At 35.8% G+C, this 18,357-nt stretch overlaps 1 protein-coding gene across 1 annotated transcript; it reads right to left on the bottom strand.

Moving 5' to 3' along the window:
- Nucleotides 1-86: 86 nt before the first annotated feature.
- LOC117932278 (UTP:RNA uridylyltransferase 1) lies at nucleotides 87-10,487 on the bottom strand. Its single transcript, XM_034853452.1, has 6 exons — nucleotides 9,296-10,487; nucleotides 8,197-8,565; nucleotides 3,615-3,838; nucleotides 3,264-3,327; nucleotides 1,383-1,579; nucleotides 87-624 (listed from the first exon to the last, which is right to left on the bottom strand). The coding sequence occupies exons 1-6, from the start codon at nucleotides 10,397-10,399 to the stop codon at nucleotides 414-416; spliced, it is 2,169 nt and encodes a 722-aa protein (XP_034709343.1). The 5' UTR covers nucleotides 10,400-10,487; the 3' UTR covers nucleotides 87-413.
- Nucleotides 10,488-18,357: the final 7,870 nt, after the last annotated feature.

The following is an 18,357-nucleotide window of genomic DNA, read 5'->3' as shown; positions in this document are numbered from 1 at the left end:
ATAAGGGTAAGGGAGACTGTGCATGTGTCATCCAACATTAAGGTCTTGTCCTCATCATCTATCAAAACCCATCAAAGAAGATCCTGTGTGGTCAAATTACTTTATTTATTTACTCAACTATCTCAATAGATCAACTCTTAGAAGACATACTTGAGAATCCAGAAACCCAAAAGTTTTGACAATGGATCTCAGTACATGTCCAAAGCATGAAAAACTGTAATGACAGATTACAGAGAAGGTTACATAAACCAGTGTTCTTCCTTTTACATCCGGGGAGAAGATCTGGCATGAACACCAAAACCTGAAATACATGCTATATAACAATAACATAAAAGCTTGGAAGGGGCTATACATGCTGATAAAATCTTACCATAATTACATCTAAACCAACCTCAAGCAAAGCAAGGGACAAGTCAAGCTGGGACGTAGGGTTCAAAAAGCGTCACACATGGATCAGGATCATACTGCATTATATAGGCAGCACGTTCAAATTCCTCCCTCAGGACTTTTATGCTGAACTTGTCCACCACTCGACCCAGATCATGTGATATCTCAAACGGGTCCTCTATGCAAATCAAATGCCGGTCATTCCCTTTTCTCCTTGTCCAGTCCTTCTCTCGCTTGCTGTGCAAATAAACATGGCAATGACCAGTTGCTCAACCATAAAGAAAGGTCTCAATTAGAGGTTTTGTTTCAATTAAATTTGGATGTTATGCTGGTGAGCCAGTCAAAGCTGATTCATATCATGTGTGTGGACTCTCCATCCTCCAATGAAAATCTTATTTCAAGCAAGATAAAGTTTGATGCCAAAATGGAAATCTAGAGCCTTGGCAAAGAGTGTAACATCCTATTCAGATACAAGTATCCAATGTCACATAAATTTAAGGAGCTTACTAACCCCGCTTGCTTCTGAAAAACACAGAATGCATAAACAAGGGAATGACGGAGAGTGATGTATCCTTCCAAACAACAGAACACTTCTTCGCCCTAATAAACTGCAACATGCAATTTGGTACTGGCACTAAATTCCCACCAAATTAGGACAATTCTTAGTTCATGACAAAACCTAAAAGTTCTTTTCTAAACTCCTGTGTGTCAAATTGTGATTGAGAAGCTACCAGAAAAAGAGTCAACAACAAAAAAATTATTTTTGATACTCAAATTTATGATAGAATTACCTACAACAAATAGAAACTCACACGTGAAGGCATGAATCTTGAAAAAATAAATAGAGATATGCGTGTATTAAGTTTTCAGAAATTCTTGCATGAGAACAGAAGCCACAATAGGACAACATGGCATCACAATCTTCAAACTCATTAAATTCATATAGTCATGACAGGAATAGAGTTAAAAAAAGATACCAAAAATAAGTAACCCACCTGATTATGCTTCCAGTACGAATAGATATAACATCATTTGCATAATCATGATGATATGCCCAATAGTTGAAGAATGCCCACACCAATTGTGCGATACTTTCTTTGTTGTGGGATCCAAAATGACGAAGTCTTTCCACTTGATCAAAAAAAGCACATTGAATATCATCTACAGTGACGGAGTACGTTGTCTGCATTCCCTGACAAGGATAAGAAAAAATGATGTTATAAGAAAAGCCAATCACATTAACTAAAGGTATTAACTGAAGCATGAACAAGAGGAAATATATTTCAGATCAAATGATCAGTGAGCCTTTGGACACCATTTACTTGACTGCCAATGCATCTGTTTTTGTCAGGGGCTATTGGGGCCCCAAAAGTGCCTTTTCAAAACATCCACAAAGCTGCACAAGATGCTATTTTCAGTTCTAGATCTAATTTCAATTTTGCTACTACCAGCTCAAAAAGTTCAGGTTGCCAGGGAAAGGTACTTAGATGAATTGACATTAATCAACATCAGCTTTATAGGTAACTAAATAAAACAGAGTAGAAAATAGATATTTTGAAATATGCACCCAAGCAACACTAGCCTGGAGGTTTCAAGCAGGGATATGGTGTATCGGCATGCACATAATATAACTCAAACAGCTGAGTTGACTTGATTCTCATAAAACACAGATACAACATTGAATGCTGACCCTTTTGGTTGCTCAGAAAAATGATAAAAAAATAAAATAAAATTCACATGCCATGTTTTATCAAATTTTGGTTTCTCACAAGTAAATTCACCTCATCCTAAAAGTGGAGGGGTTTGGTCTTCTAAGCTAGTCAAGGAAAATACATAAGCCAATTTTTTTTTCAATGTCTTCTATTTAAACCCATATTATCTCAACAACCAAATGGCACATGAGAGTTTACTTGAGGAAAACAGAAACAATGCCAAAAAAACCCCAATGTATGGTGTCACTGGATGATTAGGCTACCAAGCATAAGCAAACAAAAATAGCAGATGGATTTAGTGATCAAGAAATTATGGACCAGGTCAAGGAACAGAAGACTCAACTTTATATAGGCATTCACCCAAATGGGTTCATAAATGGTACAAAATTAGAGGCAATAGAAATTATAAACTTTTGCAATAATCACTTAATATATTATGGGAATAGAGGAGCCATTCATATAAACTTTTCATGAGTGAACAGCCGCAAAATCATCAGAGCAGAATGAAGCAATATCTAGGTTGTTTCTAAGCATCCCATGGATGGCATTTTACTGTCTGTGTATGTTCACCTTGTTTCTGATAGCACTTGAAACAAGACAATAACTTGAAAGTATACTTTGGTGCACCCATTTCTTAGGCTGTGTTAAATATATTTTCTGTTTGCCTATTAAAAAAAAATGGAGGGGAGGGGGGCAGGGGGGCCGGGGGCGAGTGGATCTGGACAATTACTCACAAGTAGAGGATCATTTTAGGTCTCAACAAATGTTGTCTCAATTTTCACCAATGGTTGTCTTTGTGGCACTCTTATTCAAATGGCACCATTCTCATGATATATTTGTTTGAATGAATTAGAAAACCAAACAGAATCATTTTAGGTCTCAACAAATCTTGTGGTCTCAATTTTCACCAATGGTTGTCTTCATGGCACTCTTATTCAAATGGCACCATTCTCATGATATATTTGTTTGAATGAATTAGAAAACCAAACAGAAAAACTCCTTTTATCTTTAGGTTTTTCAGACAGCTGTTTAAAGAATAGCATCACAGGAATATAATTGAAAACAAATCTCAGCACCATTATCAAAACACATGAACAGAACCATCTTGATAACAAACTGATGATCTGGATATTGAAAATCAAGAAGAAAAATGACAATACACACCTGTAAGCAAGGGAGAATAGCTGGTTTACGCTGCTGTAAGAAATGAATGCACATTAAAACATACCTGAAAAGCAAATAGAACTATTAGTTGATGAGGATCTGATAGTGAGGACATAAACATCCATGAGACTCATCACCTCATCAGACGTTATTACCATAGCACCAGTGTGATTTGAGAAAAGCATAGCCATAGGCCATGAGTGAGTCCTTTACCTGAATTGACTACCATTGACCTCGTGCAACATAACAGGGTCAAGGCACCTTATGAGGACCATCACTGATGTCTATGATGCTAGCTTTACTAAACTTTCTAACTTCAAAAGTCAAGAATTAATTTGAAGGAGAGCTTACGCATAGCTAGATAGGGTTCCTTGGTATGTCTCATTGACTCCTCTTGACTTGGCCCAATGTTTCACAATAAAAGCCAACTGACGTAGCCTGACATCTATTTGTGCATAATCCCGGAGAAGCTTCGTGTTTACCACAGCTAAAACATTGTTTATGCATATGTCACATGAGATTCCAGTTACTGGATCCTTAAGCTTCACTATGGGAACCCTTGCACGTGTCAGTGCCTGTAAACAAAAGAAATTATTAGGTCCATGAGAAACTTCTGTGGAAATCCAATATCTATGAACTAATGCTGTTAGAAAACCCAACAACAATTAGCCTCATAAAAAAAGAAAGGGCAGCATCAAGAGAAATAAGATAATACTAGAAAAGTTCTCAATGATAAACTAGCCACCTTGCATACAATCCAATGCCAAACTTCTGGAGAAAATCCTACTTTTCTAGAGCATGTTATGAAATGTTAACATCATTCAAGATAATTGTCCAAGCAAGAGCTTTAGTTATTGGAGAACCTAAAGAGTCAGGCCAGGAAGTATGATAAAGAGGACAAGACCTAATGGCAGTGAAAATTCTACATCAACTGGCTAATGCGCCCACTGAAGATGAAACTTCATAAAAAGGCTCAAAGTGAATGGTGTCTCACTGAGGATATAACTTCATTAAAAGCCTCAGGGTGAATGGTGTCTAGCTTTCTGAGGCTCAGGAGATCAATTCAGGGTTTTCATGCTGACAATATAGCTCCATTAAAAGGATTAGGTTGAGGCCGATCAAAAAAGATAAAAAAATCAAAAAATAAATTAGAAGGCTGCTCAGGATGAATGGTGTCTAGCTTTCTGAGGCTCAGGAGATCAATCAGCAGTTGTCAAATTTCTTCCAGATGCTATACTCAGATTCTTATGTTAGAAGGCATAACATTGAAGAAGTGGCCCTTAAGCTCTTGGGAAGGCTGATAGTGAGGGTTTAGAATTTTTTAATATACAATAAATACACCTGTAAAGCTCTTTAAAGAGTCTAAAGAGTTCTTAGGCAGTTAAAACAATGTGCCAAACAGGATTGAAAGGTGTACAACCATGTGAACAGGGATCTTCTCTGTTCGATGATAATAAGTAGGATGGCCTTTCATCAAAAGTGGAGTTGTATTAAATTTTGTATTCCACATTCAAGTTTTCTGATCTTGTCAACAAGACTCTGATAGACTTCTTTCATAGTTCAAGAGCGTTGTGAGGGGCTTTACTAGTGGTAGAGTATAGATATGATTGAAATATCACAATTATTGTTTCTAAAAGACTTGCTCCCTTCTGTGAGGCTAAGGGATTGTTTGCAAAATGTTCTTAAAAACCGTTTTCTATTCTTTAGAAACAAAAACCAGTTTTCCAACTTCAAAAATACACTTGACAAATTTGAACTAAAAACAACTTTTTGAGAATTTATTCTAAAAGCAGGATGATTTTTTAGAAAAAAAAATTGAGGTATTTTAAAGTATTTTTGTGAAGTGTTCTGAAAAATAATAGCAAACACTGTAGGATGGAAGCTTTTGTATTGTAATTAAGTGCATAGTGCCTTCACCAAGACAAGCCAAAAAACCATGTTTCATGGTTGAGTTTCCAAACGAAATTTTGATCCTAAAAACAATGAAAAACCATTCTTAAGAACTATTCCTAACATCTGATTTTTAGAGTATTTTTGAAAACATTTCCAAACAAGCCCTAAGAAACCCATTAGTGCTTAATTAGCCTCTTCTAGGCAAGTGGTTCTAGAGATTGCACTAATGGAGAGGGATGGTATGTGGGGGCGCATTCTGGGGCTCTTGAAAGCTATTAGAGAGAGCAGGACGTGCTTTATTATAGAACATGAGTTTCAATAGGCAATGGGTTCAGGTGTAAGTTCTAGGTCTATGGGATTCTCTATTCAAAGAGAGGTTTCCTATTCTATTCAACATGGCCCTACAAAATGAAGCTTAAATAGTGCATTTATGGTTTGAGAGAGGGCTGTCAAGGTCACTAGAAATCTTTCAGAAGCCTTCATGTTTTAGGAGTTAGAGATGGTGGAATTTTTTTTTTTTTTGATAAGTAAACAAGGATTTCATTAAAAAGGCTAATCGCCACAAAGCATACAGGGAGTATACAAGCTGGCTACAGCCCAAAAAAGAAAAGGACCAGAAAGAACTACCTCCCCTCAAGTGGAAGCTATCCACTCCAAGAAACCTATAAGGGAGAAAGACTCCTCATCTAAATACACTTTGGCCCAATTCCACAGGTTACAAACAAAAGAATTCTTTAATCTCTGAATATTCAACTCACCCCCCCTAAAAGCTAATCTATTCCTCTCCTTCCAAACCGTCCAAAAAATACATAAAAGAGTTAGAGATGGTGGAATTGATCCTTTCATCATATTAAGTGAAGGTTTTTAGAGGGTGTTGTGGGGATATTTGACATAAAAGAGTGGCAGGAATGAGGGTTTTATGTTAGATTCTTCATGTGAGTCTTTACATTCGAGCACTTTGAGTCAGTATACTGGAAAGGGGTTTGGGTTCAATGGCTTGTCTGAAGGTTGATTTCCTTGCCTAGGATGAAAAGTGTGAGAAGTTTCTGGGACTTACCCATGAGAAAGGATCAGTCTCTGGTTAATCATTGTTGCCTATGCAAGAAAGGAAAGGAGTTGACCAACCACATCCTCACCCACTGGGGAAAGATTTGCATCTTGTGCCACTGTTGTTATCCTTATTTGGACTCCCATGGCTACTTCCTTGGTTAGTAAAGGATACAAAGGTGGATTGGACACTTCATGAGTGAGAAACATGAGAAACTGTGGAGAATGACCCCATTATGCTTGCTCTAGCCCCATTATACAAGACAAGAATAGAGTTCACCAATCACATCCTTGCTATTGGGGAAAGGCTTGCATCTTGTGGCACTTAATTTTATCCTTATTTGGACTTCCATGGTTACTTCCTTGCTTGGTAAAGAATACAATTTTTAGGTGGCAAGGAAGCTTCATGAGAGAGACATGAGAAATAGTGGAAAATGATTCCATTATGCTTGTCTTGAAGCCATTATGCAAGAAAAGAAAAGAGCTGACTAATCACATCTTCAACCCACTGGAAAAGTTCCACATTTTGTGGCACTTATTGTTCTTATTTGGATTCCCAATCCTTGTATGGTATGGAAGCTTCATGAGTGACATAAGAACTTGTGGAGAATAACCCTATTATGCTTGGTTTGAAGTTTTGGGAAAGGGCAGAACAACAAGAACCTGTAATGCCTAGAGCATCCTTTGAAAGAGTGGTTCCGCCAGTCCTTATTTAAGTGGTCCGAGGATCCCTTTGAGATTGATAATCTTTCTTTATTAGAATTAAATGATTGTATAGGAGAAGCTTAAGCTATGGTAGGGATTTCTGTGTAGTTATACATTATTCACATTTGAGTGCTTTTTGTATACCTCTTGTGCGCAAGATTTGCAACCTTCTTTGTATGTGCATGCACATATATATAACTTTCCAATCAAGAAGGAAAAGAAAAGGGAAAAAAAAAAGGCCTAGGGGGACTTACTCTAAAATCATTCCTTATGAAGAAAAACTATGCCTCATCTAGGAGAAGCAACAGTACATAAAATTCCTCAGTTACATTCTTGGTATTTGGAGGTAATAAAGTAAGACCATATGGAAGGTGGGGCCCATGGCTACTATAGCCTTACTTCGGGTAATTTGGCTAGAGAAGGCATGCAAGATTTTCAAGTACAAATGGAGATCCATTAAGCATTTGTGGGATATGGTTTTCTTCTTTTCCTCCCTATAAGTGCCTATTTCTTCCAAGTTTTCTACCTCCCTAGTGAATGCAATCACGTTATCTTAGAGATCTAGTTGTTATGTGAATACAACAAACAATGAGATGCATGCAATGCAGAAAACCATCTGTTCCAAAGTTAAATTGTGATGGTTACTCTTAGGGAAATCCAGGCTAGCTAGCCATTGTAGGAGTTGTTAGAGATAATGAGAATCCAGGAGTTAGAGCTTTGTCCAAAACTGCTGGTGAAGGCTAGTACTATAGAGGTAAAGTTATTAACTTGGCTGGAAAGTCTGTCTTTGGCTGCTTCTGGGGTTTTAATAACATACTAGTGTAAGGTGACTCAACTACAGCTGTCTCTTAAATCTCTAAGAAGATGCATGGACCTTGAAAATGGGATACTTGGATTCAAAAAATCCTTGACTTATCCAGTAATTTGGATTGTTCCTTCTACTGGATCCTTGGTTGGCTAACCAATTAGCAAATAGGTTAGCCAAGCAAAGTGTTTCACCTTCTAAAGGACTATAACGAGGAGTAAATGCCCTCATAAGCATCTGTTTGTACCTACTTCTATCTGTTTTTTTCCCTTCTGTGGGTGGACGGTTTGGTTGTGATGCAGTTTTTTTTTTTTTTTTTTTTTTTTTAAAAATATGGATGCTATTTCATCCTTTTTTTACTTATCAAAAAAAATTCATCCTTATTGTAATTTTGATTCATGAATCAATAAATTACTCGTTTGATAAAAAAAAAAAAAAAAAAAGAACGAAATAAAGAAAATAAATAAGATTCTGAATTTTCACCTGCACATTCTGGAGATTATCTGACTGCAAAATATCTGCCAACTTCAACAAGAACTCAGACTTGTTAATATCAGCATCATCAATTGCAAGGCAAACATCAATATCACTTTTAGAAACCCCAAATGAGTTAGCGCATGATCCATAAAGAAACAGCTGAGCCTTAGGCCATTCTTTGCTCACTAGTTTCTCTAATAATGTCAACAACTGCTTCTGCTTTGCCTTTTCTTCTTCTTCTGGTATCAAGGACTCATAGATTGAAAGAAAACGAAAATTTAGTGTGCCTATATCTCTGCGACATTCCATATGCCTTTTTAAATTCCTCACTCTCTGGCTAAGCATCCGCTGTCCTCTGGTGTCTGATCTGAAATCCTGAAGAAACGCAAGGGACCATATTAGAAAAAAACTTGATTGATACAGTTCAGGGAACTTCAAGCAAGGGAACATTCAAAAAGGAGTTCACAATTTTATCCAGCTTATCACTCAGGTTAATGATGGGGCATACCTTATGAGTAGTGGTTGAAAAGTTCTAGGAAAATTCCATTAACCTCCCCAGAGGTTTAGTGAAAGTATTCAAGCATAATTATAGGATAAGAAAGAATTCAGACTTCGACCCAAATTTGAACTTTAATTTCTTTGAAAGTGAAATTAATTTGTGGATTCCATAGTTTCCTGGAAACTCAAATTTACAAAGGAATCATATTCCTTGGAAACTGGGAAGAAACATTTTGAAATTTTAGGGGAGAACCTTATGGAACCTCCAGAAAAAGCCACCCGAAACATTTTTCCCACAAATATCTGCAAGGTTCCTTTAATTATTACCTAAAGTTTCCAAAACCTTTGTGTCATTAATGAAGATTACATTCTATCATTTGACAACAACAACAACAAAACAATGACTTCACCTAAATTTCTAGCTGATTTTTCTTATCACAAGTTTCTTGTTTGTTTCCATATAAATTACAATTTTTTTTTTTTTCTAAACCAGGTGTTCCACTAATGACAAATGGTTATGGATTCTTATGGAAGTCAAAAGTAACGTTAAAGGTAAAACTGAAAGCAATAGAAGGCAAAAAGAAAAAAAAGAAAAAGAAAATCTTACCCTATTGCGAGAATTATGGTGTTGGTTCGTGTCATTCTTATCCTGAGATCCATCCTCAAGCACTAAAGACCCAGTCATCTCTTCACTCAAATCATCTAGATTTCCTTGTCCTTCCCTCCTCATTCCCTGCTTTTGATGCCTAACTCTATCCCCAACTCCATCAATCTCAGCACCCAAATTCAATAAACACTCTTCAATATCTGATGCCAAAAGAGGGCCAGGGTGTTCAAGCTGCCCAGTTAGCCCCAGCTGAGCAGAAGCATTGCCATGATTGTCAACATGTCGAGGTGACAATCTCCTCACTTTCTCATCATAATCATTTGCGGTAACATTCCCTTTATTCACCTTATCCTCTAAACCCCTCCTCAATATCCCAGAATCACAATTCCCCACTCCTCTCGCTTTGCTCGGAAACCCTGGTGGCGGGCCGGACCGCGAAAACTCACCTTGCTGGTGTGTTCCCCAACCAACAGTTCTCCGTTCTTGCTCTTGTTGAGATGCATTATGATGCGAATTCAAATTCCAAATTGGATCTAAACCCATTTTGTGGTTCTTCAAAGCATCGAATTTCCCCACCAAGGGCTCCCTAATAGCTCCCGGAATCGGATTTTCCAAAGATTTTCCATTCACCAAACCCCCGTGATTCTGAATTTCGCAAGGGAAAGAACCAAACATGAGCTTGTGGTGCTGCTGATGCTGAACCGTTTTCCCTCTCACATCAAACCCTAATCTCCGAACATCTTCGCCCAACAATTCGCGCTCACCAATAAATTGAGGAGTCTGGGGAGACCAAGGGTTTTGGGCCAATCCTTGGATTAAGTAATTGGGTGGATTCGCCCAAGGATGCGGGAGATCGTAGCCGTTGGACGGCAAGGTCGGAAACGGCACGGCGGGGCCCACAGCTGCAACAGCCGGATCAAGGGAGAGAGATTGCAGCGGCGAAGATGGTACCGGGACTCTAGTCGTAGCCTGAGGAGTACGTGCCGCCGCCGCCGCAGACGCTTGGGGATGGTGCGGATTTTGAAGTAACTGTAGCAAATACTCGCCGCCATTGGACGGAGGCGGCGCTGGTGGCGGTGGTGCTCCGCCTCCACCGCTGTGCATGCCCGCGAGGTTTCTAAGAGCCGAAGTCGAGAGGTTTTAGAGAGAGAATACTCGATGACGTTTTACAGTGAAACAAGTTTTGGAAAGAGATGAGTTGATCTGATTTTCCCGAGTCTTTATTAATATTTTAATTTCTCTCAAAATATTCGCTTTCTATTACTAATTACTCCTACTTACTATTTAACCATAATTGGATTTAAAATTAAGGAAATAAATTAACGGCTTCTTTGAAAAGAGTTTTTTAGAACACTTATCACTTCTTCCCAACAAAAAAAAAATCCAAAAATGCCTTTAACAATCAAAAACAAAAATTATTTTTAGAACAAATAAAAAACATTTTAAGTTTCCACATATATTTTTATTCTATAAAATATTATATTATACAACCGTTTTAAAAAATTATTTTTAAAAACTATTTTTTAGAATTATTTTCAAAATCGATTCCCAAACGTACCTTAAGTTAGAGATTATATGCTTACTATTTTTCTTCTATTTCCTTTATTATTATTATTTTACTTTATAACACGTTAGAATAATATCAAAATATAAAATAAAACATCATTATTTTTCAATAATTGTTATAATTATCAATTGTTTTATGTGGTAATTTATTCAAAATTTTAAAATTCACATGGTAATACACAATATGGACAAATATTATTTATACTAAACAATGCCTACATCAAATTGTTTTTGAGGTAAAAAGTGTTGAATTTGTTCATCATATGATATAGTGACTTGAATTTTTCTTGTTTAAGAAAAACTAACTTATAATTATTATTTTTGTTTGTTTTTTAAAAAGTTAATTATGAATTCTAGCCAATCATCTTGGGTTATATACAGACAAAAATTATTCTTCTGTATGATATTTTATCTGATATATTATCTTTTTGAATGATAATTTCAATATAAAAATTTTAAAATAAAAAGTAAATTTATCTTTTTCAAAAACAAATTTAGTCAGAAAAGTAAACTTGTCTTTTCAAAAGGCGAGTTTAATATAAAAAATAATTTCGTCTTTTTAAAATATGAGCACTTCAATGCAAAAATAAAACAAGTAATGAAAAGTATTGTATTTTTATATTAATTGTTTTTTAAAAAATTGAGGAAATTTTACTATAGTATTTTATTGATTTCCAAATTCAAGTATGGAGCTCTTTTATTATTCTCACTTGTTTTTAGATTTATTAGATTTTTGACCTAAAAAGTTCCTAGAAGGGCAAAGTGAGGTTAACGTGCTCCCATAGATTGAATTAGCTTTCTTTTATCTCTCTTATTATCTCTATTAGAGTGGTCAACACAATAAATAATGTTATAAATTAAGGGTTTTATTTTAAATTAATTTCTACTAAAATATAGAAAATAATTAGAAAAATACTTGTTAAATCTACATATTTTGAAAATCATAAATTCATGAACTATGAAAATATAATGTAATTATAATAATTTTCTCACATCTCTAAGTGTTAAAGAGAATATAGTAAAAGATTTTTTTTTTTTTTTAAAAAAAAAATAGCTTAACATAAATATAAAATAAAAAAAGAAAAAAAATCAATGTTTATGTGAAATTGGGTAGAAAACTTAAGTTAATGAGTGTTTGATAAAACTAAATACTTATTAGTTATTACTTAATAATTTAAGTTAATTTTAAGTTAAATTATTATTAAACTATTAATTTAAAATTTATTATTTATTTATTTTACTTTAAGTATTAAGATTATTTGATAAAATTACTTTAAATTTTATTATAAATCACCAAGCTGGCTTTATTTTTCCCATTAATTTCAATTAATATTTATATTTTTATTAATATTAAGTAATAAATTTATTAGTTAAACATTCATATTCAACTTATTGAAAAAATACAAAATAACTATAAAAGTTAAGTTATGAGTGTAAAGTGATAATTGTAAAATATATTAAATACAAGTAAATGAAGTAAAAGACTTTTGAGATTAAGAACGAGTTAATTATTTTGACTTAATACTTAAAGTTATTTTTCACTATAAGTTATAATATTAAGTTATTTTATTAAATATATTTAATTTACTTGTAGACCCTTTTGGAAGTGAGGGGGGCCCGGGAAGCTTTTTTCTTCTCCTTCTCCTTTTTCATGACATCTGTGGAAGAAGAGAGGGAGAGAGGGAGGGAGGGGACCTTCCCATGCATGGCCTGAGACGTGGACAACCAGCTAGAGGCATGGCTGCCCATGAGAGTGGTTGGGGTCTCCCATGCTGGTTGACGGGGGGAATAGGAAGGTGGCTGGGGAGTTTCTGGAGGAAGGGGGGGACACGGAGGAAGGGGCAGCCGAGAGAGAGAGAGAAAAAAAGGCGCACTCTGGAGGTGGCAGACGAGGAAGAGAAAGGAAAGTCGGACCACCTGCAATTAGAAAGCTTAGGTATGGCCATCTCCTCAATTCTTATCTTTCTTTTTCGCTATTTTTGCTCAGTTCGTGCTGTGAATCTATTTTTCTCTGTTATTGGGCTTGTTGATTATTGCTTTGGCACTATTCTTTCCGAACCCCATGCGCGACCACCCCCTGTAACTCTCCACTCTTTCACCCTCACCACCCATCAGAAACACCACCCTCTCATTTCCATCATCTCTTTCACGTGCATGGAGTCTCATGCATGGCTACCCAAGGCCCCCCCCTTTTCAAAGCCATTAGTAAAGCCTCAAAGTCCAGCCCTACCTAAACTCCTCCGCCTCCATCACCAGCAGCAGGCTGAGCCTCACCCGGGCCTTGAATCCTTTCGTCATCCACCACGGCCGACGAGGAAGAAGAAGCTCGGCTAGGCTTCGCCGGACCTTGTTTGGGGCGCCGCCGGCCCTGCGTTAGGCGTGACGTAGCCCCGGATCTCATGCCCGCCCACGCCCGCTCATCTGCACCGCCCAACACCACGTCCGACCAAGCTGACGGTTCAGCCATTAATGTCGCCCGCTCGTCGCGATGAGAGAGAGTCACCATCCTCGTCGTCGTCGCCTCCGTCGTCTTCACCGGCAGCATGCGCTTCAAGGCCCTTGAGGGCCTCGCGACCACCTCCATTCAACAACCGCCTTCGTCCCGCCGGCAGCAGGGGGCTCCGTCCGAGGGTATTGCCCAGGCGGTGGAGTGGAGGGTGAGGGATTGGGTGTCTTGGACTTGCCCAGGCCTTGAACTTGGGCTTAAGTTGGAGCCCAGGCCCAAGCTATGATGGTGATGGTGCCTTGGGCTTAAGTTGGAGCCCAGACCCAAGCTCTTGGTGACGAGTTTGGGCTTGAGTTGAAGCCCAACCCAAGCATGTTGATGAAGGGCCCCATGCCCCCTATGCTAGCCACCCTCATTGGCCTATGTCCACATCAATTTAGCCCATTAAGTTGCACAAATCCTAAATAATTCTCTTAAAAATCTCTAATTTCCATAATTAATTAATTCAATCATTCCCTTTATTTGTTATCTTATTCTACTTCTACCAATTTAGTTAACTCAACTTAAAAGCAATTAAAAGACAAAGTATTAAGGTTGAATATCCTTTTCAAAATTTAAAATAACCCATATCTTATCTTCCCTCCTTTAGTTATGTCTAATCACCATATATGAAAATTTTCGTATAAATTAACTTATGTTGGTCTCGATAAATTTGCTACATTCTAAACTTTATATTCTATTTTTCAAAACAAAGGTCCTTAAGTAATTTTTCAAAAATCCTATGTCGTAATTTAATCTTTCAATCCCAAAAATACTACAATTCGTCTAAATCCTATTTTCATCAATTAGAATTATAATCCCGCATTTATCTAGTTATTTAAAGTCTAATCTTTCAAGAATTCCATGTTTTAATTTAATTTTACAATTCTAAAAATTCCACAATTCGTTTAAATCTCATTTTCATCGATTAGAATTATCCTCCCCTATTTATTTAGTTATTCAAAGCCTAATCCTTCAAAAAAATCCCATATCTTAATTTAATTCTTCAAATATTCGTTTAAATCCTATGTTCATCAATTAGAATTATTATCATATATTCATCTATCTATCCAGTCTAATTCTTCAAAAATCTCATGTCTTAATTTAATTTTTCAATCCTAAAAATCCTACAATTCGTTTAAATTTTATCCTCATCAATTAGAATCAATATCCCATATCTATTTAAAGCCAATCTTTCGAAAGCCTCATGTCCTAATTTAACTTTCAGAAATTCCAGTGTTCGCCTAAATGTTATTTTCAGTAATCAGAATCCTTATCCCCTATCTATTTATTTATTTAACTTCCAACTCTTCAAAAATTCAACGTCCTAATTTTCAATCTTAAAAATTCCACTTTTCATTTTCTATTCGTTTAAAATTTTGTTTTCGTTAAATAGCATTATTATTCCATACTTACCTATTTATTCTAATCGTTAAAGTTCAATTCTTTAGAACCCGACTCCCAAATCTAATTTCCCATCTCAAAAGAAGCTCCACCGTCCATATACCACCGTTTAATGATTATTCGCGTTATTAATGTTATCCCATCCACTTACTTATTCAGTTATTCATATACCAAAGATCTCATCTCTAAATAAATTCTTAAGTTTTCAATATTTGAATTTGCATCCTCAATCTCTAAAATTCCATATTTCACAATTATTTACTAATCTTTATTATTTCACCATCGTTATTATCTCATTCCTTTACTTATCCCCTCATCCGCTTATCCCATCATTTGAAATCCTGAACTCTTAATCATTTTCGAGTTTCCAATCTCGTTCAAATTTAATTTCTAAAAATTCTCATTCTCACACTTAGTTTTTAAAAGTCTTATATTCAAACAAACTCTAAAATTCCCAATTTTTGAATAACCTTCGAGACTCCAATTTTTCAAATGAATTTCAAAAATCCGATTTTCTCTCAAATAGCTTTAATTCCACTTTGGTTTTCAAACAATCTTTTGCTCCTTTTGGTTTTAATAAGCATGAATTTAATTTCGTGATTCTAATTAATGGAATTTACGAAAATAATTCATGCAAAAATAAATGGGCTTTGGTGGGTGGCCGACATATGTGATTTTACAACTGATTGATTGATTGGTTGGTTGTTTTAATTGCTATATATGAGTGATTCATTTTGTTCTATGTTATGTACATGATTACTCTGAATTTGTTCACTACCCTTTGTTTCCCATGAAATAAATGAGCTCATCACTCAGCACATTGTGGCTTATCGCCCAGGTACGCATCCACTCCCTTTCTGGTCTTTCTATATGCATGTGTTAGATTTCACATGTGCATGATCACTCTGAGTATTTATTGATTCCCTCATCAATTGCCATGATTGCTTCATTTTATTAGTAGAGACCCGACTTTAGGGACTTAGAGGATGCTACATTCTTTGTCGTACCTTCCTGATAAGTAACCTGACCCTCGAACCCGATCCGGTTTTTCACAGACCACCTTTTCCAAAATAAGGAGTCACACTTAGGGTTTTTATTTCTTATTTTGTTTACCCTTTAAAAGCAAAACAAAAATAAGTGGCGACTCCAAATTATTTTTTTTAATCAATAAAAATCATTTTTCGAAATAAACATCGAGCTCACCATCGAGTGGAAGCGCATGAGCCAAAATACAGGGTCCACATTACTAAATAACTTAAATTAAATCATTATTAAGTCTTTAAGCAGATTTATCAAACACTTGCTGAGTCCAGACTTATTTTATTTTAGATTATGAAAAAAAGATTTAAGATAAACTTTATCATAACATAACTATCAATCCCAACTGCAATTCTATGGAAGATTGCAACATCTTATGGATGCTTTAACCAATATTTTTTATTCATTATTTTGAAAATACCAAAAAAATAATAATTGTGATCAAAAGAAAAGCTAAAAAGATTAGACTAATTACATAAAGCATCCAATTATTTTATCAAGCTAAACCCAACTTTTTTTTTTATTGACTTGGAATCATCATCAAAGGTCAATGTCATTTTGTTAATTGTCAAAAGGCAAAACAATAAAAATATTTGTAACATTTTTATGAAATAGTTTCATGTTTTTCGAAGTAAAATAATAAAAATATTTGTTTTGTATTGAAGAACTAGCATTTTTTTTTAACTTGAAAATAATTTTAAAAATAACTATTTTCAGAAACATTTTTAGATATTAATCTTGATGGAAAACACATCAGCAATTTTGTTTTGAAAAATGGATTGTTACTAGCACCTATCTCTTGAAAAGTAAAAAAGAAATTATAGAGACAAAGTAAAGCTAAAAAAATCTCCACACCTTTGATAAAGACTTAAAGTGGCTTTTTTAGATGTTAATGTTGGATTGAGACTAGCGCACTCAGAAAGAGACAATCCTTACAATAACTTCATCCACAAGTCTACTCGTATATATATCAATGGGTTCACTTTTTAATATGGTATATATTCATTGATCACGAATAATATAGTGTAGACCCCCATTTAGGTCATTCTTTGCTGCAGCTGATTTTGCCACGTGGAAGAGCCCCAGCGAGCCACGTGTCGCCTCCTTAGTGGCTATAAAGGAATCAGTCTTGCTTTTTGGGAAGCAAATCAGAGGATGACACTTGGAGGAATGTTCTAGAAGGTCCCTGCAGGCTGTTAGCAGGAGCAGAGGAGAGAGAAAGAGGCTGCAGGCTGGTGGTGGTGCTTTTGGGTGGTTTTCTGCAGGTTGTTAAGGGGCAAATCCGGGAGAAGAAGGAAAGATTTTTTTTTGGGAGGCTTTTGAAGGGGGCTGTTGGTTTGGTTGTTTTAGGAGGTGAGGGGCAGACGAGAGAGTGGGGGGTTTTTGAGGCTGTAGAGGGAGTTTTCTGGGAAGGAGGAAAGGGACTTCCTTCTGAGAGCTGTAGGAGGAGGAGAAGAGCTTGAGAGTAAGAAGGGGAGAGTGGTGCATTTGGAGAGGAGAGGTAAAAACTTCACTTACTAGGATGATTGGTTGAGGTTAAAAGAGAATCACAAAGGCCGGCAATTTATTCGTCCAGAAGTATGCAGAACATATAATTTTGGTGAGCATGTACGTGTATCTGTCTGATCAGTATAATTCTTGTTTAGAAACCAACTGTGCAGCTATAAATGGTTTGCCTTTTTTGTGTATCATTGTGTCATATTTGTGTATCTGTTCATGCCCTTCTACAATTGATAAACCAATATGCATTTGCAGCACTACCTCATCCTTAAATATGGTATTTTGATGTCTTAGTTTATTTCCACTTTTTTATTTTTTTTTATTTTTTTAGTTTTGATCAGATCTTGTATTTTTGGAAGGATTTCTCGCCCTTCTTTTTATAAAATAGAACTCTTCGGTGTTTTTAATGTGAATTAGGTTAAACTAAAGCAAGGACTGAAAATTGGAATGAGCATCTCTAGTGAGGGGAATGGGTATGTGCAAGTAAGCCTGCAAAACCCTTTGTGTGGTTTTATTGACTGTTTCAGTTATGTTTGTCATATTTCATGCTTATCAGAAAGAAAAAGTTTCTTGATTAAGATGATTATTTGAATTCTAAATTTTCCATAGGGAAACCAATTCTACAATTGTGTTAATATTATTATCTGGTGTTTGTGGAGAGATTGGGTTTGTCATTTCTTTTAATATAAATGATTTCTTCTCATTTCATTTATTCTGTCAGGATCATTGGATGGAACATTGGCCTTTCAAGCAATTCATAATGTAGGGTTATCTGTTATCTTAGTGCTAATGAATGCTAGACTAGATGATTCTACCGGTTATTAACCAAAAATAACACCCTTATGCTTAATTTTTTTGGTTTTCCTTGAGGAAATTCTACAAGAAGAGATGTTTGTGCTGTTATTTAAATTGATCAGAATGTAAATCACAAAAAAGTAAAACACTCATCGTGTATTAGGAAATAACGTCAACCAACTTTGCAATGTGTTGGTGCCCATTTTAACTATATAGGTTTTTTTTTTTTTTGCTTTTGTGGTAATATATCCTTTTTTATGTGTGCCTGCATGTG

This window comes from Vitis riparia, chromosome 15 (genome assembly GCF_004353265.1).
Source record: "Vitis riparia cultivar Riparia Gloire de Montpellier isolate 1030 chromosome 15, EGFV_Vit.rip_1.0, whole genome shotgun sequence".
NCBI classification, from domain to species: Eukaryota; Viridiplantae; Streptophyta; class Magnoliopsida; order Vitales; family Vitaceae; genus Vitis; species Vitis riparia.
This window is presented reverse-complemented; position numbering and strand designations above follow the sequence as displayed.